This window comes from Larus michahellis, chromosome 26 (assembly GCF_964199755.1).
Source record: "Larus michahellis chromosome 26, bLarMic1.1, whole genome shotgun sequence".
In the NCBI taxonomy this organism is placed as follows: Eukaryota; Metazoa; Chordata; class Aves; order Charadriiformes; family Laridae; genus Larus; species Larus michahellis.
In genome coordinates this window covers 2,802,964-2,825,259 of record NC_133921.1, presented here as the reverse complement: position 1 = coordinate 2,825,259, position 22,296 = coordinate 2,802,964, and the positions used below count along the sequence as shown (strand labels likewise).

The window sequence follows — 22,296 nt, the reverse complement described above, 5'->3', positions numbered from 1 at the left end:
GTTCACCGCCACCATGGCCTTCGTCCCCGCGCCCGGCTACCAGCCCGCCTACAACCCGGTCGGTATCGTCCCGGGGAGGGGGGGGTCTCCGTCACCCCCCCCCGGCATGGGGATATGGGGGGTGGGGGGTTCCTGGGGGTCCCTGTCACCCCCCCAGCAGGGGGACCCAGGGGTCGGGGTCTCTGTCACCCCCGTGGCATGGGGACACAGGGGTCGGGGGGGGGCCTGGGGGTCCCCATCACCCCCCCAGCATGGGGATACAGGGATGGGGGGGGGGGGGGGGTTCCTGTCACCCCCCCAGGAGGGGGACCCAGGGGTCGGAGGGGGTCCCTGTCACCCCCCTGGGGACAGGTTGGGGGCCCCGCTGACCCTGTGTGTCCTGTCCCCCCCCCTCAGCCGCTGCCCTACACGGCCCCCGTGGCGGGGGGGCTCTGGCCCGGCATGGCCGTCTACGTGCAGGGGGTCGTGCTCCCCCACGCCGACAGGTACGGGGACACTGGGGGGGACACGGGGGGGGCACATGGGAGGGACATGGGGGATATGGGGGACACCGCAGAGGGACATGGGGGGGGGGGATAAGGGGGACGTGGAGGGGGCAGAGGGGGACATAGAGGGTACAGGGGGACATGGGGGGACATGGAGGGGACACGGGGGGGACATGGAGGGACATGGAGGGGATATGGAGGACATGGGGGGGCACAAAAGGGACATGGGGGGGAACATGGGGGGGACATGAGAGGCATATGGGGGGCACAAAAGGAACATGGGGGGCGTACGGGGGGACATGGGAGGCATATGGGGGGCACAGAAGGGACATGGGGGGGATATGGGGGGGCACAGAAGGGCCATGGGGGGGCCACGGAGGGGATATGGGGGGGGACAGGGGGACACGGGCACAGCCTGGGGGGGGCTGCGTGTCCCCCCAGGGGTGGGGGGGTGAGCCTGGCCGGGGTCGGGGGGGGGGGGGGGGATGCAGGGAGGGAGGGAGGGACGGAGGGACGGACGGTGTCCCCCCCCCCTCGCCCCGTGGCAGGTTCGCGGTGAACCTGGCGGCCGGGCCGGGGGGGGAGGGGGACCTGGCGCTGCACCTGAACCCCCGCTTCGGGGCCGAGGGGCAGGCGGTGCTCAACACCCGCAGCGGGGGGCACTGGGGGCCCGAGCAGCGCCGCGACCTCGGGGCCTTCCTCCCGGGCTGCCCCTTCGAGCTCGTCATCACCGTCACCCCCGACACCTACCGGGTGAGGGGCTGGGGGGGCCCACAGGGGATATAAGGGCCCCCGGGGGGGTCTGGGGGGGTCCCAAAGTGGGTATTTGGGGTCCCAAAGAGGATATAAGGGCTCCCAGGGGGTCTATGGGGTCCCAAAAGGGGTATTTGGGGTCCCACAGGTGATATAAGGGCCCTCAGGGGTATTTGGGGTCTCAGAGGGGGTCTATGGGGTCCCAAAGCGGGGGTAAAGGGCCCCCCCGAGGGTATTTGGGGGTCCCAAAGGGGTTACAAGGGCTCCCAGGGGGGGTCTATGGAGTCCCAAAAGGGGTATTTGGGGGTCCCACGAGGGGTTATAAGGGCCCTCAGGGGGGTCTGTGGTGGCCCTCAGGGGGTATTTGGGGTCCCAAAAGGGGTATTTGGGGTCCCACAGGCGATATAAGGGCCTTCAGGGGGTATTTGGGGTCCCTGAGGGGGTCTATGGGGTCCCAAAGCGGGGGTAAAGGGCACCCCCCGGGGGTATTTGGGGGTCCCAAGGGGATATAAGGGCTCCCAGAGAGGGTCTATGGGGTCCGAAAGGGGGTATTTGGGGTCCCACAGGTGATATAAGGGCCCTCAGGGGGTATTTGGGGTCCCAGAGGGGGTCTATGGGGTCCCAAAGCAGGGGTAAGGGGCCCCCCCCGGGGGTATTTGGGGTCCCAAGGGGATATAAGGGCTCCCAGAGAGGGTCTATGGGGTCCAAAGGGGGTATTTGGGGTCCCACAGGTGATATAAGGGTCCTCAGGGGGTATTTGGGGTCTCAGAGAGGGTCTATGGGGTCCCAAAGCGGGGGTAAAGGGCCCCCGGAGGGTATTTGGGGGTCCCAAAGGGGGTATTTGGGGGTCCCAAAGGGGTTACAAGGGCTCCCAGGGGGTCTGTGGGGTCCCAAAGGGGGTATTTGGGGTCCCACGGGGGATATAAGGGCCCTCAGGGGGGTCTGTGGGGGCCCTCAGGGGGTATTTGGGGTCTCAGAGGGGGTCTATGGGGTCCCAAAGCGGGGGTAAAGGGCCCCCCCCGAGGGTATTTAGGGGTCCCAAAGGGGTTACAAGGGCTCCCAGGGGGTCTATGGGGTCCCAAAGGGGGTATGGGGGTATTTGGGGTCCCACGGGGGGATATAAGGGCCCTCAGGGGGTATTTGGGGTCCCAGAGGGGGTCTATGGGGTCCCAAAGCGGGGGTAAAGGGCCCCCCCCGGGGGTATTTGGGGTCCCAAGGGGATATAAGGGCTCCCAGAGAGGGTCTATGGGGTCCCAAAGGGGGTATTTGGGGTCCCACAGGGGGATATAAGGGCCCACGGGGGGGGGGGGGTGGTCTGTGGGGCCCCACGGGGGTTATCTGGGGGTCCCAGGGGGTGACTGAGCAGTTCCCCCCCCCCCAGATCCTGGTGAACGGGTCCCACTTTGACGAGTTCCAGCACCGGCTGCCCCCCGAGCGGGTGGGGCCGTCACCGTGGAGGGGGACCTGGAGCTGCACGCCGTCACCCTGCTGGGGGCCGGGGTGGGCACGGCCCCCCCCCCGCGCCCCCCCATAGACCCCTCCTCACCCGGGGACCCCCCCCCACAGCCCTGTCTTCTCATGGGGACCCCCCCCCTCCAATCCACCCTCCCCACTTGGGGATCCCCCCTACAACCCCCCCCCCCAGATCCGCTTCCCAGCCTGGGATCCCCCCCCACCCAAACTGCAGGCCCCCCCCCATATCCCCCCCCCCAGACCCCCCCATATCCCCTTCCCAGCCTGGGACCCCCCCCCGCCGTCGCCCCCCCAGACCCCTTCTGTGTCCCCCCTCCCCACCCGGGGACCCCCCTGTGTCCCTCCTCCCCTTGTAGGTGCCCCCCCACGTCCCTCTCCCCACCTGGGGACCTCCCCTATCCCCCCCGGACCCCCCTCCCAACCTGGGACCACCCCCCCATTTCCCCCCCCCCCCCAGACCCCCCCATGTCCCCCCTCCCCACCGGGCCCCTCCCTCACCTCTCCCCATCTCTCCACAGGGGCTGTGCCCCCCCGCCATGCCGGTGAGTCTGTGGTGGGGGGGTCCCCATCACCCTGTGCGCCCCCCACGCTGGGGAGTTCTGGGGGGGCGGTTGGGGGTCACCCAGGTATTTTGGGGGTCCGTCCCCCCCCCTCACGCCTTTTCCCATTCCCCCCCCCGCCCCCCCCGCCAGGACGTGCCGCAGACCATCCCCTACGGGCAGAGCAACCTGCCGGTGAGTGCTGGGGGGGGGACACACAACCGGGGGGGACACCCCCCCCCCCACATTGTCCCCAGGGTGTCCCCGTGTCCCCCCCTGACCCTCTCCCCCCTCCCGCAGGTGATGGCGCTGCCCCCCACCCTCCACCCGGTGAGTTGAGGTTGGGGGGGGGGGGGACCCAGGGTGGCTTTTGGGGTCGGCGGGGGAGGGGGGGGACGGACACACGTCCCCTTGTCACACACCCCCGCCCCCCCCCCCCCCCCCCCAAAACTTTGTCCCCTGCAGCCCGTCCCCTTCCTGGCCACCATCCCGGGGGGGCTCGTCCCCAAGAAAACCATCGTGGTGAAGGGCTTCATCCCCCCCGACGCCAACAGGTAGGTTGGGGGGGGGACACACGACACAAGGGACCCCCCCCTTTTCCCTGGGGCACCCTGACCCCCCCCCCCCCCCCCCCCCCCCCCCCGCCGCCGTGTGTTTATGTGTGTGTCTCGTCGTGTGTCCCCCCCCCCCCCCCGCCAGGTTCCACATCAACCTGCGGGCGGGCGCGGGGGGGGACGTGCTGCTGCACCTGAACCCCCGCCTGGGCGAGGGGGTGGTGGTGAGGAACAGCCTCCTGGGGGGGCTGGGGGGGCGAGGAGCGGGACCTGCCCCACAACCCCCTCCAGCGCGGCCGCTACTTCGACGTGAGTGCACGAGGAGGGGCCGGGGGGGGGGGGGGGGGGAATTGCACGAAGTGGGGGGGGGCTTCGCACGAGGGGGAGCATCGTACAAGGGGGCGTTTGCAGGAGCTGGGGGGGGGGGGGGGAGCCGCTTGCACGAGGGGTTTGTGTTGCACGAGGGTGGGAGGTGCACGAGGGGGCCGCGTTGCACGAGGACGGGCCTCGTGCGCACGGGGACGGGGGGTTGCACGAGGGTGGGCACGGCTTGCACGGGGGGGGGGGGTTGCGTCGCACGAGGGGGGGTTGCGTCGCACGAGGGGGTGGCGTCGCACAAGGACGTGGGGTGGTGGGGGACGGGCACGGCCCCGGGGCGGGTGTCGGCGTGGCACGGGGGCTCCCCTCGCACGAGGGCTCCCCGTGTGGCACGAGGGCCGACGGGGGGTGTGTGTGTGTGTGTGTCCCCCCCCCCAGCTCTCCATCCGCTGCGGGAACCATCGCTTCAAGATCTTCGCCGAGGGGCAGCCCCTCTGCGACTTCGCCCACCGCCTGCCCCCCGGCCCCCACGTCGACACGCTGGAGGTGGACGGCGACGTCGTCCTCTCCTACGTCCACTTCTGAGCCCCACGGCCGGCCCCACGGCCGGCCCCACGGCGAGCAGCCGGGACCTCGGGTGCCACCGTCGCCCCCCGGGGCCGACCCCAATAAAGCCGTTTTCTCGCACGTGTGTCTCCGTCGCTGCCCCACGGCCCCCCCACCCACCCCCGGCTCTGCCCCACAACCTGGTCCCCGGGATCCCCCCCCCCCCCCACCAAGGAGAAGCGGGGGGTCGGTCCCAGCCCCACCGTCCTGTCCCTGTCCCCAGCGTGGCCCCACGGTCCTGACCCCACGGTCCTGTCCCCCGCTGTCCCGCTGCTGTCCCCAGGGTGCTGTCCCCATCCCTGGCCCCCTCCCAGTGCCACAGCCCCAGCCCTGTCCCCTTGTCCCCATCCCTGTCCCCTCACCTCCATCCCTGTCCTTGTCCCCATCCATGTCCCTGTCTCCATCCCTGTCTCCCTGTCCCCATCCCTGTCCCCTTGTCCCCTTGTCCCCATCCCAGTCCCCATCCCTGTCCCCTTGTCCCCGTCCCTGTCCTTGTCCCCATCCCTGTCTCCATCCCTGTCCCCATCCCTATATCTCCCTGTCCCCTTGTCCCCATCCCTGTCCTTGTCCCCATCTGTGTCCCTGTCTCCATCCCTGTCTCCCTGTCCCCATCCCTGTCCCCTTGTCCCCTTGTCCCCATCCCTGTCCCCTTGTCCCCATCCCTGTCCCCATCCCTCTCCCTGTCCCCATCCCTGTCCCCGTCCCTGTCCCCTTGTCCCCATCCCTGTCTCCATCCCTCTCCCTGTCCCCATCCCTGTCCCCATCCCTGTCCCCTTGTCCCCATCCCTGTCTCCATCCCTCTCCCTGTCCCCATCCCTGTCCCCATCCCTGTCCCCTTGTCCCCATCCCTGTCTCCATCCCTCTCCCTGTCCCCATCCCTCTCCCTGTCCCCATCCCTGTCCCCTTGTCCCCTTGTCCCCGTGCCACAGCCCCGTCCCTGCACTCCCCCCCCAAGGATTAAAACGCACCCCGTGGCCCTTAAAAATCTGACACTTTTTATTCTCCCGGGCCCCGGGATCCTCCAGCACCCGCTTGGGGGGGGGTCCCCGGTGCCCCCCCGGCCCCGAGGGGGTGAGAGCGGTGAAGGGGGGGGCGGGGGGGGGGGGATGTCCCCCGTTAAAGAGCCGAATGAGCTGGCGCAGGACCCGGGCCGTGCTGCTGCGCGTGAATATATATTTATATCATAAATCCCTCCCGGAATAAAGGAAATAGCGACCTTCTGCCTTTCATTTACACTTTAAAACATCAGGCTTTTTTTTTTTTTTTTTTTTTTTTTTTAAACTCCTTTCTGCTTTTTTTTTGTTTGTTTTTCCGATTTTTTTGTGTGTGGTTTTTTTTGGGTTTTTTTGTGTTTTTTTTTTTTTTTTTTTTTTTTTCTCTCTCCTTTAAATTTTTTTTTTTTTTTTGGTCCTCAGAAAAACCTGCTCCAAGGCTGGAGGGAGGCGGCGAAACCTAAACACCCCCCCCTGCCCCCCCCCCCCCCCGGCTCCTCCCTCACCACCGCCCCCCCCACCACCTTCACCCCCCCCCCCTTCCCCCCCCTTCATCCATCCCATGGGATTTTTTCGTTCCGGAGAGGCATAAATTAACGAGGGGGGGGTTAAACCCCCCCCTCCATCCATCCCATCGCTCCGGAGAGGCATAAATTAACGAGGGGGGGTTAAACCCCCCCCCCCCCTTCATCCATCCCATGGGATTTTCTGCTCCGGAGAGGCATAAATTTAACGAGGGTAGAAGCTGAAAGGGGGGGAATTATTGGGGGGGGGGGAACAACCATCCCGTCGGCCGGGATGACGAAATATAAAGGGTTTATACTTTAAAAAAAAAAAAAAAAATAACCATCCGAGCCAGAGCTGCCGCAAAAAAAAAAAAACAAAACAAAAAAAAAACCCCAAAAAACCCCCAAACCTTGAAGTTCCCCCCTCCCCCCGCCGCGGAGCGAAAATAACCCCCCCCCAAAAAAGTAAAACAACAACCCCCCCCCAAAAACCCAACAATCGCCCCTCGCGCAGGGGTTGGGGGGAGGTTTTCGGCGGGCGCGGAGCAAGGGGGGGGGGTGTGTGTGGGGGGGTGAGAGCGGGGTTGTTGTTGTTGTTGTTGGCGTGGGGGGGGGGGGTTTTTTTTTTCGGGGAAGCGCCAGCGCTTGGTGCCCCCGCGGCCCGTGGCTGGGGGGGGGTGTGGGGGGGGGTTTCTCAGAGGTCGCTCTCGCCGTAGAGGGCGGTGGAGAAGGACTTGTAGTCCAGGGCGCCGGGGAGGGCGTCGGGGCCGCGGTAGGGCGCCATGCGGGCGATGCAGTACTCGGCCTGCTCGGGGGGCAGCTCCCGCCGCAGCTCCTCCGCCGTGATGTAGTTCTGGGGGCCGGAGGGGAAAGACGTCAAAACACAAAAAAACTTCACCCCGAATCGCAGTTTTCCTCCCCCCCCGCCTCCGAATCCCGGGCGCTTCCCTCACCTTGTCGCCCGCCAGGACCTTGAAGGAGGCGATGACCTGGTCGGCCGTGTCCGTGTCGGTGGTTTCCCGGGACATGAAGTCGATAAAAGCCTGGAAGGTGACGGTGCCGCTGTTGTTGGGATCCACCAGGCTCATGATCCGGTTAAATTCGGCGTCGCCCTGGGAAAACGGGGAGGTCGGGAGGGAGGGAGGGAAGAGGCGGGGGGGGAGGCGAAAAACTCACAGTGAGATTTTTGGGCTGGAAAATCCAACCACCACCCCCCCCTCACCCCCCCCACCCCTTTCACCATCCTCCGGGGATTCCTCCGGGAATTGCGAACCCGCCGGGATGGCGCTGGGTGTCGTTTCCAGCCCCCCCCAGCCCCCCGTCCCGCCGGCCAAGGGAAAACCAAAAACCAGAGCAGAAAGTTGGGGGGGGGGGGGGAAGGCGGAAAAAAAAAAGTGGGGGGAGAAACATAAATGTGAGGAGGAGGAAGAGCGGGGAGCGTACCAGGCCGTGTCCCGCGGAGGTACGGAGAGCGCGGGAGTCATCCGTGTCCAGGCTGCCCGTGCGCTTCTACTCCCAGAGGGGGAAGAGGAGGAAGAGGAGGGAGAGAGGCGGCGGCAGAGGCGGGGGGGGGCGTGCGGAGAGGGAGCGGGAGAGGGAGAGGAAGGGAGAGCCGGGAGGAAGGAAGGAGGGGAGAGAAATCCCGTTAAAAAGGCGGCGTTTCGGCAGGCGGAAACGGGGGAAATCCAGCGGGGAGGAGGAAGAGGAGGGGACGGGAGGAAGAGGGAGAGGAGAGGGAGGAAGAGGGAGAGGAGAGGGAGGAAGAGGAGGGGAGAGGGAGGAAGAGGAGGGGAGAGGGAGGAAGAGGGAGAGGGGAGGGAGGAAGAGGAGAGGAGAGGGAGGAAGAGGAGGGGAGAGGGAGGAAGAGGGAGAGGGGAGGGAGGAAGAGGAGGGGAGAGGGAGGAAGAGGAGGGGAGAGGGAGGAAGAGGAGGGGAGAGGGAGGAAGAGGGAGAGGGGAGGGAGGAAGAGGGAGAGGAGAGGGAGGAAGAGGGAGAGGGGAGGGAGGAAGAGGAGGGGAGAGGGAGGAAGAGGGAGAGGGGAGGGAGGAAGAGGAGAGGAGAGGGAGGAAGAGGAGGGGAGAGGGAGGAAGAGGGAGAGGGGAGGGAGGAAGAGGAGGGGAGAGGGAGGAAGAGGAGGGGAGAGGGAGGAAGAGGAGGGGAGAGGGAGGAAGAGGGAGAGGGGAGGGAGGAAGAGGGAGAGGAGAGGGAGGAAGAGGGAGAGGAGAGGGAGGAAGAGGAGAGGAGAGGGAGGAAGAGGAGGGGAGAGGGAGGAAGAGGGAGAGGAGAGGGAGGAAGAGGAGGGTGCGGGGAGGAAGAGAGAGGAGAGGGAGGAAGAGCGAGAGGAGAGGGAGGAAGAGGAGGGGAGAGGGAGGAAGAGGGAGAGGGGAGGGAGGAAGAGGAGGGTGCGGGGAGGAAGAGAGAGGAGAGGGAGGAAGAGCAAGAGGAGAGGGAGGAAGAGGAGGGGAGAGGGAGGAAGAGGAGGGGAGAGGGAGGAAGAGGGAGAGGAGAGGGAGGAAGAGGAGAGGAGAGGGAGGAAGAGGAGAGGAGAGGGAGGAAGAGGGAGAGGAGAGGGAGGAAGAGGAGGGGAGAGGGAGGAAGAGGGAGAGGATAGGGAGGAAGAGGAGAGGAGAGGGAGGAAGAGGAGGGGAGAGGGAGGAAGAGGGAGAGGAGAGGGAGGAAGAGGGAGAGGAGAGGGAGGAAGAGGAGGGGAGAGGGAGGAAGAGGGAGAGGAGAGGGAGGAAGAGGAGAGGAGAGGGAGGAAGAGGAGGGGAGAGGGAGGAAGAGGAGGGCGCGGGGAGGAAGGGGGAGGCCGGTACCTGGCGGTCGTTCTCCACGTCGTAGCCCAGGCTGATGAGACAGGCCTTGAACTCCTCGGGGCCCAGGGCACCCCCGTGGTCCTGCTCCCGCGGGGACGGGGACACGGGGTGGGGGGGGTGGGGGGGAAGACACATCGTTAGCGCCTGCCACGCTAATTGCTGTCCCCCCCCCCCCCCCAACCCCCCCCACCCCCCGGCCCTCGACATCCAACACCCCACGGGTTTGGCTCCGGGGAAGGCGCAGAAGTGGATTTGGGGGGGGGGGGGGGACACGGGACCCTCCGCCCCCCAGCCCCGAGGGGCCGGTGAGAGCCCGGGGTGACAACGGGAGGTTCTGCCCCCCCCCCAGCTCCCCCCCCCAAAAAAATACCTTGTCGAAGTGGTTGAAGGAGGCCCTGAACTCCTGCATCTGCTCCTGGCTGATGCCCTTGGCGTCGCGGGTGAGGATCTGGTTCTCCACCTCGTTGATGGTGCGGGCGATGGTGGTGAGCAGCTGCTCCCAGCCCACCCGGATGTGCTGGGGAGGGGGCACCGCAGGGTGAGGGGACCACCGGGGACACCCCGGCACCCCCACCTCCCACCAGCCCCCCGCCCCGGGCTTCCCCAGGCTCTCAGCAGAGGGGACAGAGCGGCTTTGGGGGGGTCACCAAACCCTTTGGGAGCTCCCCAATCCCCAAAGGAGCTCTACAAGGGTGAGACCTGGAGCCTGGATGGGTGAAGAGCACGCACCCCCATGCCCGGAGGAGCTTTGGGGGCCACCAAACCCTCTGGGTGCTCCCCCGTCCCCAAAGGAGCTCTATGGAGGTGGAACCTGGAGCCTGGATGGGTGAAGAGCACCCACCCCCATGCCCGGAGGAGCTTTGGGGGCCACCAAACCCTCTGGGTGCTCCCCCGTCCCCAAAGGAACTCGACGGAGGTGGAACCTGGAGCCTGGATGGGTGAAGAGCACCCACCCCCATGCCCGGAGGAGCTTTGGGGGTCACCAAACCCTCTGGGAGCTCCCCAATCCCCAAAGGAGCTCTACAAGGGTGAGACCTGGAGCCTGGATGGGTGAAGAGCACCCACCCCCATGCCCGGAGGAGCTTCGGGGGTCACCAAACCCTCTGGGTCCTCCCCCGTCCCCAAAGGAACTCTACAGAGGTGGAACCTGGAGCCTGGATGGGTGAAGAGCACCCACCCCCATGCCCGGAGGAGCTTTGGGGGCCACCAAACCCTCTGGGTCCTCCCCCGTCCCCAAAGGAGCTCTACAAGGGTGAGACCTGGAGCCTGGATGGGTGAAGAGCACCCACCCCCATGCCCGGAGGAGCTTCGGGGGTCACCAAACCCTCTGGGAGCTCCCCAATCCCCAAAGGAGCTCTACAAGGGTGAGACCTGGAGCCTGGATGGGTGAAGAGCACCCACCCCCATGCCCAAAAGAGCTTTGGGGGTCACCAAACCCTCTGGGTGCTCCCCCGTCCCCAAAGGAACTCTACGGAGGTGGAACCTGGAGCCTGGATGGGTGAAGAGCACCCACCCCCATGCCCGGAGGAGCTTTGGGGGTCACCAAACCCTCTGGGTGCTCCCCCGTCCCCAAAGGAACTCTACGGAGGTGGAACCTGGAGCCTGGATGGGTGAAGAGCACCCACCCCCATGCCCAGAGGAGCTTTGGGGGCCACCAAACCCTCTGGGAGCTCCCCAAACCCCAAAGGAGCTCTACAAGGGTGAGACCTGGAGCCTGGATGGGTGAAGAGCACCCACCCCCGTGCCCGGAGGAGCTTTGGGGGTCACCAAACCCTCTGGGAGCTCCCCCGTCCCCAAAGGAGCTCTACAAGGGTGAGACCTGGAGCCTGGATGGGTGAAGAGCACCCACCCCCATGCCCGGAGGAGCTTCGGGGGTCACCAAACCCTCTGGGAGCTCCCCCGTCCCCAAAGGAGCTCTACAAGGGTGAGACCTGGAGCCTGGATGGGTGAAGAGCACCCACCCCCATGCCCGGAGGAGCTTCGGGGGTCACCAAACCCTCTGGGAGCTCCCCAATCCCCAAAGGAGCTCTACAAGGGTGAGACCTGGAGCCTGGATGGGTGAAGAGCACCCACCCCCATGCCCAAAAGAGCTTTGGGGGTCACCAAACCCTCTGGGTGCTCCCCCGTCCCCAAAGGAACTCTACGGAGGTGGAACCTGGAGCCTGGATGGGTGAAGAGCACCCACCCCCATGCCCGGAGGAGCTTTGGGGGTCACCAAACCCTCTGGGTGCTCCCCCGTCCCCAAAGGAACTCTACGGAGGTGGAACCTGGAGCCTGGATGGGTGAAGAGCACCCACCCCCATGCCCAGAGGAGCTTTGGGGGCCACCAAACCCTCTGGGAGCTCCCCAAACCCCAAAGGAGCTCTACAAGGGTGAGACCTGGAGCCTGGATGGGTGAAGAGCACCCACCCCCGTGCCCGGAGGAGCTTTGGGGGTCACCAAACCCTCTGGGAGCTCCCCCGTCCCCAAAGGAGCTCTACAAGGGTGAGACCTGGAGCCTGGATGGGTGAAGAGCACCCACCCCCATGCCCGGAGGAGCTTCGGGGGTCACCAAACCCTCTGGGAGCTCCCCCGTCCCCAAAGGAGCTCTACAAGGGTGAGACCTGGAGCCTGGATGGGTGAAGAGCACCCACCCCCATGCCCGGAGGAGCTTTGGGGGCCACCAAACCCTCTGGGTGCTCCCCCGTCCCCAAAGGAGCTCTATGGAGGTGGAACCTGGAGCCTGGATGGGTGAAGAGCACCCACCCCCATGCCCAAAAGAGCTTTGGGGGCCACCAAACCCTCTGGGTGCTCCCCTGTCCCCAAAGGAGCTCTACAAGGGTGAGACCTGGAGCCTGGATGGGTGAAGAGCACCCACCCCCATGCCCGGAGGAGCTTCGGGGGTCACCAAACCCTCTGGGTGCTCCCCCGTCCCCAAAGGAACTCTACAGAGGTGGAACCTGGAGCCTGGATGGGTGAAGAGCACCCACCCCCATGCCTGGAGGAGCTTTGGGGGTCACCAAACCCTCTGGGAGCTCCCCAATCCCCAAAGGAGCTCTACAAGGGTGAGACCTGGAGCCTGGATGGGTGAAGAGCACCCACCCCCATGCCTGGAGGAGCTTTGGGGGTCACCAAACCCTCTGGGACCTCCCCAATCCCCAAAGGAGCTCTACAAGGGTGAGACCTGGAGCCTGGATGGGTGAAGAGCACCCACCCCCATGCCTGGAGGAGCTTCGGGGGTCACCAAACCCTCTGGGTCCTCCCCCGTCCCCAAAGGAACTCTACGGAGGTGGAACCTGGAGCCTGGATGGGTGAAGAGCACCCACCCCCATGCCCGGAGGAGCTTTGGGGGCCACCAAACCCTCTGGGTGCTCCCCCGTCCCCAAAGGAGCCCTACAAGGGTGAAACTTGGAGCCTGGATGGGTGAAGAGCACCCACCCCCATGCCCGGAGGAGCTTTGGGGGCCACCAAACCCTCTGGGTGCTCCCCCGTCCCCAAAGGAGCTCTATGGAGGTGGAACCTGGAGCCTGGATGGGTGAAGAGCACCCACCCCCATGCCCGGAGGAGCTTTGGGGGTCACCAAACCCTCTGGGTCCTCCCCCATGCCCAAAGGTGCTCTCCAAGGGTGAAACCTGGAGCCTGGATGGGTGAAGAGCACCCACCCCCATGCCCGGAGGAGCCCTACGAGGACGGGTGGGACCTGGCGGGGGGGGGCAGGCGAAGGGCACCCACCTCCATGGTGTAGTTGGTGTGCTTGTTGTCGAAGATGAGGGCCTCCTGGATGAGCTGGTGCTGCTGCTCCAGCAGGTCGATGTTGGGTTTGTAGTCCACGATGCTCTGCTCGTACTGCTTGAGGTGGTTGAGCTGGTCCTCCAGCGTCCCGTTCATCTCGATGGAGATGCGCCCGATCTCCTGGAAGAGGAGGAGGGGCGGAAAACCAACCCAGGGGGATTTTACACACCGGATTCCGGCCTTTTTCGCGGAGGTCCCAGGGCACCCGAGCCCTCCCGGCGGGATAAGGGAGGCCTCACCTCCATCTTGGTCTGGATCCAGGGCCCCACGATGTTGGCCTGGCTGGCGAACTGCCGCCGGAGGTGCTCGTTGGATTGTTGCTTGCTCTGCTCATCCTGCAGGGCATGGTCCCGCTTCGGCACCAGCTGCTGGACCTGCCGGGAGAAGGGGGACGCTGCTGGGACAAACCTCTGCCGGGGGGGCTGCGGGGATCCGGGCGTTTGGGAAAAAGGCGGCTACGGAAAGCCCCGCCGCTCCAGGCACAACGGAGCTCGCGGAGCATCCGGCTCCCTCGTTATTTGCCGGCACAGGACGAGACGGGCTTGCGGCGCCGACGGCGGAGGCGTCACCCACCCGTTCCCACTTGGAGTTGATGATCTGCGGGGTGACGGAGGTGTAGGGGTTGTTCCCGGAGAGCTTGATGCTGTTGAAGTCGGCGATCCGCTGCGCTTCCCGCTGGATGCCCAGGATGGCCTCCCGCTCCTTGTCGGCGTCGGGCAGCGTGGACTTGAACTGGTCGTGAGCGGCGATGAGTCCCTGCGGGAGACGGGCTCCGGGTTACGGCTGCTTCGAGACCGACTTTGTACCGGCTTCCCCATGAGAAGCTCCCTGGGGCTCGTGGACCCCCATGAGAAGCTCCACGGATCATGCGGACCCCCACGAGAAGCTCGTTGGGTCTTCCAGACCCCCACGAGAAGCTCCCTGGGGCTCGCAGACCCCCACGAGAAGCTCCCTGGGGCTCGTGGACCTCCATGAGAAGCTCCATGGATCATGCGGACTCCCGTGAGAAGTTCCCTGGGTCTCGCAGACCCCCCTGAGAAGCTCCATGGGGCTCGTGGATCCCCGTGAGAAGCTCCATGGATCATGCGGACTCCCACGAGAAGCCCCCTGGGTCTTCCAGACCCCCACAAGAAGCTCCCTGGGTCTCGCAGACCCCCACGAGAAGCTCCATAGGGCTCATGGACCCCCATGAGAAGCTCCATGGATCATGTGGATTCCCAAGAGAAGCCCCCTGGGTCTTCCAGACCCCCACGAGAAGCTCCCTGGGTCTCGCAGACCCCCACGAGAAGCTCCACAGGGCTCATGGACCCCCATGAGAAGCTCCATGGATCATGTGGATTCCCAAGAGAAGCTCCCTGGGGCTTGCAGACCCCCACGAGAAGCTCCATAGGGCTCATGGACCCCCATGAGAAGCTCCATGGATCATGTGGACTCCCGTGAGAAGCTCCCTGGGTCTCGCAGACCCCCCCAAGAAGCTCCATGGGGCTCATGGACCCCCACGAGAAGCTCCATGGATCATGCGGACTCCCACGAGAAGCCCCCTGGGTCTTCCAGACCCCCACGAGAAGCTCCCTGGGTCTCGCAGACCCCCACGAGAAGCTCCATGGGGCTCGTGGACCCCCACGAGAAGCTCCATGGATCATGTGGATTCCCAAGAAAAGCTCCCTGGGGCTTGCAGACCCCCACGAGAAGCTCCACGGGGCTCGTGGACCCCCATGAGAAGCTCCATGGATCATGTGGATTCCCAAGAGAAGCTCCTTGGGTCTTCCAGACCCCCACGAGAAGCTCATTGGATCGTGTGGACCCCCACGAGAAGCTCCCTGGATCTTCCAGACCCCCATGAGAAGCTCCCTGGGTCTTCCAGACCCCAGAGCTCATATGAGAAATGGCCAAGGAGCCGTCTCAAACCAGGAGAGGCACGTGGCCTGTGGGGAGCTGAAGGCCACGGAGCCTTCACACCTTCTCCCACCTCGATCTCCTCGATGGTGTGGACGATGAACATGTCCTGCAGGTCTTCCATGGCGCTCTCCATCCAGTTGTTGAAGGGGGCCGCCCTCTTGGCGTACTCCAGGTGCAGCTCGTCGATGGTTTCCAGCTGCTTCTCCGTTTTCTGTGGGAGAGGGGGGTGCCGGGAGGGCTTAGGAGCGGAGGAACCCCCCCAGGGTGGCCCTGTCCCCCTCCGGGGTCGCGCTTACCTCCAGGGCCTCTCTCCTGCTGTGGGTGAGGGAGCCCAGGACGTCCCACTGGTCGCAGATCTTCTGGCACCGCGCGTTCACGCTGGGCGAGTCGTAGTAATCCAGCTCGCTTTACCGCGGGGCAGAAACGGGGGTGAGGAGGAGGAGGTGGGGGCACAGATTTTGGGGCTCACAGACCCCCACGAGAAGCTCCCTGGCTCTTCCAGACCCCCGCGAGAAGCTCCCGGGCTCTTCCAGACTCCCAAGAGAAGCTCCCTGGATCTTGTAGACCCCCAAGAGAAGCTCCCTAGATCTTGTAGACCCCCACGGGAAGCTCCCTGGCTCTTCCAGACCCCCACAAGAAGCCCCCTGGGTTTTCCAGACCCCCACGAGAAGCTCCCTGGGTCTTGTAGACCCCCACGGGAAGCTCCCTAGATCTTGTAGACCCCCGTGAGAAGCTCCCAGGCTCTTCCAGACTCCCAAGAGAAGCTCCCTGGATCTTGTAGACCCCCACGGGAAGCTCCCTAGATCTTGTAGACCCCCGTGAGAAGCTCCCGGGCTCTTCTAGACTCCCAAGAGAAGCTCCCTGGGTCTTGTAGACCCCCACGGGAAGCTCCCTAGATCTTGTAGACCCCCGTGAGAAGCTCCCTAGATCTTGTAGACCCCCACGGGAAGCTCCCTAGATCTTGTAGACCCCCAACGGGAAGCTCCCTGGCTCTTCCAGACCCCCGTGAGAAGCTCCCGGGCTCTTCCAGACTCCCAAGAGAAGCTCCCTGGATCTTGTAGACCCCCACGGGAAGCTCCCTGGCTCTTCCAGACCCCCACAAGAAGGTCCTGGGCTCTTCCAGACTCCCAAGAGAAGCTCCCAGGCTCTTCCAGACCCCCACGAGAAGCTCCCTGGGTTTTTCAGACCCCCACAAGAAGGTCCTGGGCTCTTCCAAACCCCCCCGAGAACCTCCCGGGCTCTTCCAGACCCCAGAGCTCAAAGAGACCACGGGAACCGCTTCGGGACGGGCGAAACCCCCCTGCGTCTCGCAGCCGGACACATCCCGGTTTTCGGAATCCCCTCGCCGGGGCTCGTTACAAGGACCGAGGCGTCCGCGCGGGGCTCCGCGGCCTTTTCCACGCTCCCCCGGCCGCCCGTCCCCGTTTTTTCCCCGGTCGCCGGCGGGTCCGGCCGCGGGAATAAGGGCTCCATTCATGGCGCGGGCCCTGCCTTTGGCCGTCAGTGTACTAATTGTGTGCGAGTTTATCTGACTCGGGGCGGGGAGGTGGTGGGGGGGTTGGAATTAAAAAAAAAAAAAAAACCAACCCCCCCCCGAGCCGGGCTGCCTTACAATAACCGTATTCTAACGGCGGAGCGGAGAGGAGGGGGAAGGGACGGGCAGAACAATAGGGGCTCTGTGCGGCCGCTCGGAGGTGAGCCACGGCCCGGCTTTTGCCGGGAGACCCCCCGAAACGGGCGGGGTTTTTTTTCGGCGTGTGCCGGGGCCGGGGGAACCTTACTTGAGCTCCTGGGCGATGGCGGCGATCTGCTCCACCCGGTCCTGGTGAGCCGCCAGGTCGCTCTCGAAGGCTTCGTGCTTCCGGATGAGGGCTTTGATGTCCGAGAGCGTGGCCGTCTCGTAGTCCTTCTGCTTCAGCATGGCCTCCTTGCCTAGGGACGGAGGGGCCGTCACCTCCCCGCCGGGGGGCTCCGTCCCCCCACTACGTGCCGGGAGAAGCAGCCAGGGGTGGCCCCCGCCTCGCAGGAGGCCACCGGGGCGGCACCTCCACGGAAGATGGACCCAAACCGACAAGCCCAAGCTTTCGCGCCCTCCAGAAACCCCGAAATAACGGAAAGCGGCTCCAAAACGTGCTGCTGGGGGCCGGGGGTGGGCGGACAAGGGCCACCGGTGGCTCAGCCCCACGGCGGAGGATCCCCCGCAGAATCGGGGCGGTTTGTGGGTTTTGAAAGGGCCCAGCTGCTTTCCAAGGGTTTCGGCGCTGCTGGGGTGACGCTAAACCTCCCCCGTCCCCCTCCTGCCACCCAAAGGTGTCCCCTCCCAGACCTTCGGTCCAGGCCTCGTGGATGGAGGCCTTCTGCCGGAACTTCTCGGCCAGGTGGTCGAGGCGCTCCAGCCGGCGGATCTCGTTCAGTAGCCACTCCTCGTAGCCCTTCTCCGCCTGCTCCAGGTGCTGCCAGCCCGTGTTGATGTCCTGGGGACGGGGCCGAGGGGCTCAGGGCACTGCCGGAGGGGGCGGAACGGCCGCTCTTCCCCCACCGTCTCATCGCCCATCCACCGCCGACGGCCACGGGCTTCCCTCCTCCCCACGCTGATGGCCATGGGCTCCCCTCTTTCAATACTGGTGGCCACGGGATCCCCTCCTCACCACACTGACGGCCACGGGGTCCCCTGTTCCCCACGCTGGTGGCCATGCGGTCCCTTCCTCACCACACTGACGGCCACAGGGTCCCTCCTCCCCACGCTGATGGCCACAGGGTCCCCTCTTTCAATACTGATGGCCACGGGGTCCCCTCTTTCCCTACCGATGGCCACGGGGTCCCCTCCTCACCACACACTGATGGCCACGGGGTCCCCTCCTCCCATAGTGAAGGCCACAGGGTCCCTCCTCCCCACGCTGATGGCCATGGGGTTCCCTCCTTCACCACATTGATGGCCACAGGGTCCCCTCTTCCCCACGCCAATGGCCACGGGGGCCCCTCTTTCCATAGTGATGGCCACGGGGTCCTCTCCTCCCCGTGCCAATGACCACAGGGTCACCTCCTCCCACAGTGACGGCCACGGGGTCCCCTCCTCACCATGCCGATGGCCACAGGGTCCCTTCCTCTCCATACTGATGGCCACGAGGTCCCTCCTCCCCATGCTGATGGCCACAGGGTCCCCTCTTTGCTACACTGATGGCCACAGGGTCCCCTCCTTGCCACATTGATGGCCACGGGGTCCCCTCCTCCCCACGCCGATGGCCACAGGGTCCCCTCCTTGCCACACTGATGGCCACGGGGTCCCCTCCTCCCCATGCCGATGGCCACAGGGTCCCTCCTCGCCACGCCAACACCCACGGGGTCCCCTCCTCCCCATGCCGATGGCCACAGGGTCCCTCCTCGCCACGCCGACGGCCACGGGGTCCCCTCCTCCCCACACCGACGGCCGTGGAGGCACGTGCCCCTCTGAAGCCGCTTTGTGACCCCCCGTCGGACATCAGCGCCGCTTTGGGGAGCAGCCGAAGGGGAAACCCACCCCCAAAAGCCCGCTCTGGGAGCGGCTCCGGCTTCCACGCTCTCAGCCAGCGGCGTGGCGGGGACCCCGGCGGCGCGGCTGCCTCGTCCCACCCCCCGCTGTTCCCGGCAGGGCGCCGGAGGAGCCGCTCACCGAGACCATCTTCCCCTCGGAGGGCATGAAGGCGGGTCGGTTGCTCAGGCGGAGCTTGGTCTGGAGGGTGTTGAAGTTGATCTCCAGCTGGCATTTCTCCTGCACTTTGGGGGGTTTGTGGACCCGCCGGTAGTCGCGGAAATCTTCCAGCTTCTGCTGCATCTCCTGGATGGTCTTCTGGGGGCTGCGGTCCTCCAGCCAAGGGATGGTGCGCTTGATCCACTCCAGCAGCTGCGAGGAGAACGGGATTTAACGGGCGGGAGGCGGGGGCCGCCGCCGCTTTCAGGGGGATTCGGTCCCCCCGGCCCCGCCGGTGAGGGGGTGGCCGGCTGCCTTACGTCGGAAGCCAACTTCTCGTAGTCCTCCATCAGGTGCTCGTTCTCCTGGTTGACGGCCAGCACTTTGCAGATGCGGTTGGCCGCCGTCTCGGCCTGGAGGGGAAAAGCAGCACGAGGAAAAGGGAGTGGGGGGGTGGGGGGGAGCGGAAATCAGAGCCTGCGGCGTCCCGACCCGCACGCCCCCATCCCAAAGGGAGCCGCCGTTCCACCGGAGCGACGCTCCCAAGGGATTCGGGAGGCCTCCGGCAGCCCGCGGAGGATCTCCCGGCACAGAAACCATCGCTTCCAGCAGAGCTCCGGCATCGCGACCGTGGGCCAAACCTGACCAAGGCTTTTGAGTGCCGCAGCCCCAAAAGAGGTGGCCACGGCCACCGCCACCAGCCAGACCCACGTGTTTTCCCTTCCCTGCTCTCTATCCCGAGGGACGCAGCTCTGCGCGGAGCAGGGAAAGCCCCCGCTGCTCCTCTTTTTACGTTTTACCCATCTCTAAACGCCATCCTTTGGTTTTTTGCTCTTCCCTTGAGGCAGCTCCTCTCTACACAGGGCGGGAGGGCGAGGAAGAGGAGGAGGAGGAGGAGGAGGAGGCAGAAAAGATAAGGCTGGGGGACGGAGTACCTTGGCAGGCAGCACAGAAAGAGTCCAAGGAGAGGAGTTGAAAGCCAGACATCAACAGAAAGGGTGGAGAGGGTCTACGGAAGGATGGGGAAGAGGAAAAACCAGTCGCCACGGGGGAAAAGCGAAAGAAATAAAATAAAAAGAGAACGGGCGGGCACGGGAGGTGCGAGACCCCTCGAGGAAAAGGCGGGAGGGAGAGGGGACGCTGCCCCGGGTGCGGCTTAACGGCGTTATCCACGCTCCCGGCACGCGTTCCCGCAGCTAAGGCAGCCCAGCTGGCGAGGAGCGGGCCCGCAGGAATGAAATCCGCTGGCCAGGCTGGGGTTCGCAGCCCCTCCGCACGCAGGCGGCCGCTGCACGGGGGTTAAATTAACCCCAACCTTCGTTAAACATCCTTGATTGCGCGGCGCCAGCCAGGAGGCTCTGCCCCAGCTCCTCGCGCCCCGGCGGCTTCCTCAGCCCCGTCGAGGGGCTCCTGCGTTTCCCGAATCCGAATCCCTCTGATTAGCGCAAGAGGATAATTGGTGGCCGCCCCCAACAGCCCTGCCTGCGAGCCACCCCCCGCCGGGGTCGGATGGAAGGCGTCTGGGGAGGAAAGGGGAGGAAAAAGGAGGGAAGGAGGAGGAGGGAAGGAGGAGGGAAGGAGGAGGGAAGGAAGAGGGAAGGAGGAGGGAAGGAAGAGGGAAGGAGGAGGGAAGGAGGAGGAGGAAGGAGGGAAGTGGAGGGAAAGGAGGCGGAAAGGAGGCGGAAAGGCAGAAGGGAAGACGGAGGGAAAGACGGAGGGAAGACGGAGGGGAAGACGGAGGGAAGACGGAGGGAAGACGGAGGGAAAGACGGAGGGAAAGACGGAGGGAAGACGGAGGGAAGACGGAGGGAAAGACAGAGGGAAGACGGAGGGAAGACGGAGGGAAGACGGAGGGAAAGACGGAGGGAAAGACCGAGGGAAAGACCGAGGGAAGAGGGAGGGAAAGATGGAAGGAAGACGGAGGGAAAGACGGAGGGAAAGATAGAAGGAAGACGGAGGGAAGACGGAGGGAAAGATAGAAGGAAGACGGAGGGAAAGACGGAGGGAAGACGGAGGGAAGACGGAAGGAAGACGGAGGGAAAGACGGAGGGAAAGACGGAGGGAAGACGGAGGGAAAGATGGAAGGAAGACGGAGGGAAAGACGGAGGGAAGACGGAGGGAAAGACGGAGGGAAAGATGGAAGGAAGACGGAGGGAAAGACGGAGGGAAGACGGAGGGAAAGACGGAGGGAAAGACAGAGGGAAGACGGAGGGAAAGACGGAGGGAAAGACGGAGGGAAAGACAGAAGGAAGACAGAGGGAAGACAGAGGGAAAGACGGAGGGAAGACGGAGGGAAAGACGGAAGGAAAGACGGAGGGAAAGACGGAGGGAAAGACAGAAGGAAGACAGAGGGAAAGACGGAGGGAAGACGGAGGGAAAGACAGAGGGAAGACGGAGGGAAAGACGGAAGGAAGACGGAGGGAAAGACGGAGGGAAGACGGAGGGAAAGACAGAGGGAAGACGGAGGGAAAGACGGAAGGAAGACGGAGGGAAAGACGGAGGGAAGACGGAGGGAAAGACGGAGGGAAAGACAGAGGGAAAGACGGAGGGAAGACGGAGGGAAAGACGGAGGGAAAGACGGAGGGAAAGACGGAGGGAAGACGGAGGGAAGACGGAGGGAAAGACGGAAGGAAGACGGAGGGAAAGACGGAGGGAAAGACGGAGGGAAAGACAGAGGGAAGACGGAGGGAAAGACGGAGGGAAAGACGGAGGGAAGACGGAGGGAAAGACGGAGGGAAAGACGGAGGGAAGACGGAGGAAAGACGGAGGGAAGACGGAGGGAAAGACGGAGGGAAAGACGGAGGGAAGACAGAGGGAAGACGGAGGGAAGACGGAGGGGAAGACGGAGGGAAGACGGAGGGAAAGACGGAAGGAAAGACGGAGGGAAAGACGGAGGGAAAGACAGAAGGAAGACAGAGGGAAAGACGGAGGGAAGACGGAGGGAAGACGGAGGGAAAGACAGAGGGAAGACGGAGGGAAGACGGAGGGAAAGACGGAGGGAAGACGGAGGGAAAGACGGAGGGAAAGACGGAGGGAAAGATGGAAGGAAGACGGAGGGAAAGACAGAGGGAAGACGGAGGGAAAGACGGAGGGAAAGATGGAAGGAAGACGGAGGGAAAGACGGAGGGAAAGACAGAGGGAAGACGGAGGGAAGACAGAGGGAACGACGGAGGGAAAGATGGAAGGAAGACGGAGGGAAAGACGGAGGGAAGACGGAGGGAAGACGGAGAGAAAGACGGAGGAAAGACAGAGGGAAAGACGGAGGGAAGACGGAGGGAAAGATGGAAGGAAGACGGAGGGAAAGACGGAGGGAAGACGGAGGGAAGACGGAGGGAAGACGGAGAGAAAGACGGAGGAAAGACGGAGGGAAAGACGGAGGGAAGACGGAGGGAAAGATGGAAGGAAGACGGAGGGAAAGACGGAGGGAAGACGGAGGGAAGACGGAGGGGAAGACGGAGGGAAGACGGAGGGAAGACAGAGGGAACGACGGAGGGAAAGATGGAAGGAAGACGGAGGGAAAGACGGAGGGAAGACGGAGGGAAGACGGAGGGAAGACAGAGGGAACGACGGAGGGAAAGATGGAAGGAAGACGGAGGGAAGACGGAGGGAAAGACGGAGGGAAGACGGAGGGAAGACAGAGGGAACGACGGAGGGAAAGATGGAAGGAAGACGGAGGGAAAGACGGAGGGAAGACGGAGGGAAGACGGAGAGAAAGACGGAGGAAAGACAGAGGGAAAGACGGAGGGAAGACGGAGGGAAAGATGGAAGGAAGACGGAGGGAAAGACGGAGGGAAGACGGAGGGAAGACGGAGGGGAAGACGGAGGGAAAGACGGAGGGAAGACGGAGGGAAGACGGAGGGAAGACGGAGGGAAGACGGAGAGAAAGACGGAGAGAAAGACGGAGGAAAGACGGAGGG

At 64.7% G+C, this 22,296-nt stretch overlaps 2 protein-coding genes across 5 annotated transcripts in view; one reads left to right on the top strand and one right to left on the bottom strand.

Moving 5' to 3' along the window:
* Window positions 1-13: 13 nt before the first annotated feature.
* On the top strand, window positions 14-4,836 carry LGALS4 (galectin 4). The gene is given in 12 exon segments (XM_074567402.1): window positions 14-58; window positions 397-485; window positions 1,034-1,238; window positions 2,620-2,677; window positions 2,680-2,738; window positions 3,230-3,253; window positions 3,404-3,445; window positions 3,551-3,580; window positions 3,716-3,804; window positions 3,950-4,051; window positions 4,053-4,113; window positions 4,561-4,836. Coding segments are annotated over 12 exon segments (951 nt in total). The 3' UTR covers window positions 4,708-4,836.
* A 2,080-nt stretch (window positions 4,837-6,916) lies between these two features.
* ACTN4 (actinin alpha 4) overlaps window positions 6,917-22,296 on the bottom strand; it is a 28,853-nt gene continuing 13,473 nt past the window's right edge. For 2 of the 4 annotated variants that reach the window (XM_074567398.1, XM_074567397.1), the window contains exons 9-22: window positions 18,700-18,792; window positions 18,362-18,592; window positions 17,039-17,186; window positions 16,494-16,644; window positions 15,009-15,117; window positions 14,783-14,923; window positions 13,387-13,569; window positions 13,053-13,187; window positions 12,754-12,933; window positions 9,413-9,559; window positions 9,043-9,123; window positions 7,670-7,735; window positions 7,180-7,338; window positions 6,917-7,079 (exon numbers count right to left, since the gene is read on the bottom strand). In XM_074567398.1, the coding sequence (XP_074423499.1) occupies window positions 6,921-7,079; window positions 7,180-7,338; window positions 7,670-7,735; window positions 9,043-9,123; window positions 9,413-9,559; window positions 12,754-12,933; window positions 13,053-13,187; window positions 13,387-13,569; window positions 14,783-14,923; window positions 15,009-15,117; window positions 16,494-16,644; window positions 17,039-17,186; window positions 18,362-18,592; window positions 18,700-18,792 (1,983 nt within the window). In that variant the 3' untranslated portion in view covers window positions 6,917-6,920. The remainder of the gene's footprint in view (window positions 7,080-7,179; window positions 7,339-7,669; window positions 7,736-9,042; window positions 9,124-9,412; window positions 9,560-12,753; window positions 12,934-13,052; window positions 13,188-13,386; window positions 13,570-14,782; window positions 14,924-15,008; window positions 15,118-16,493; window positions 16,645-17,038; window positions 17,187-18,361; window positions 18,593-18,699; window positions 18,793-22,296) is intronic. The other 2 variants (XM_074567400.1, XM_074567399.1) reach the window with 1 other exon arrangement.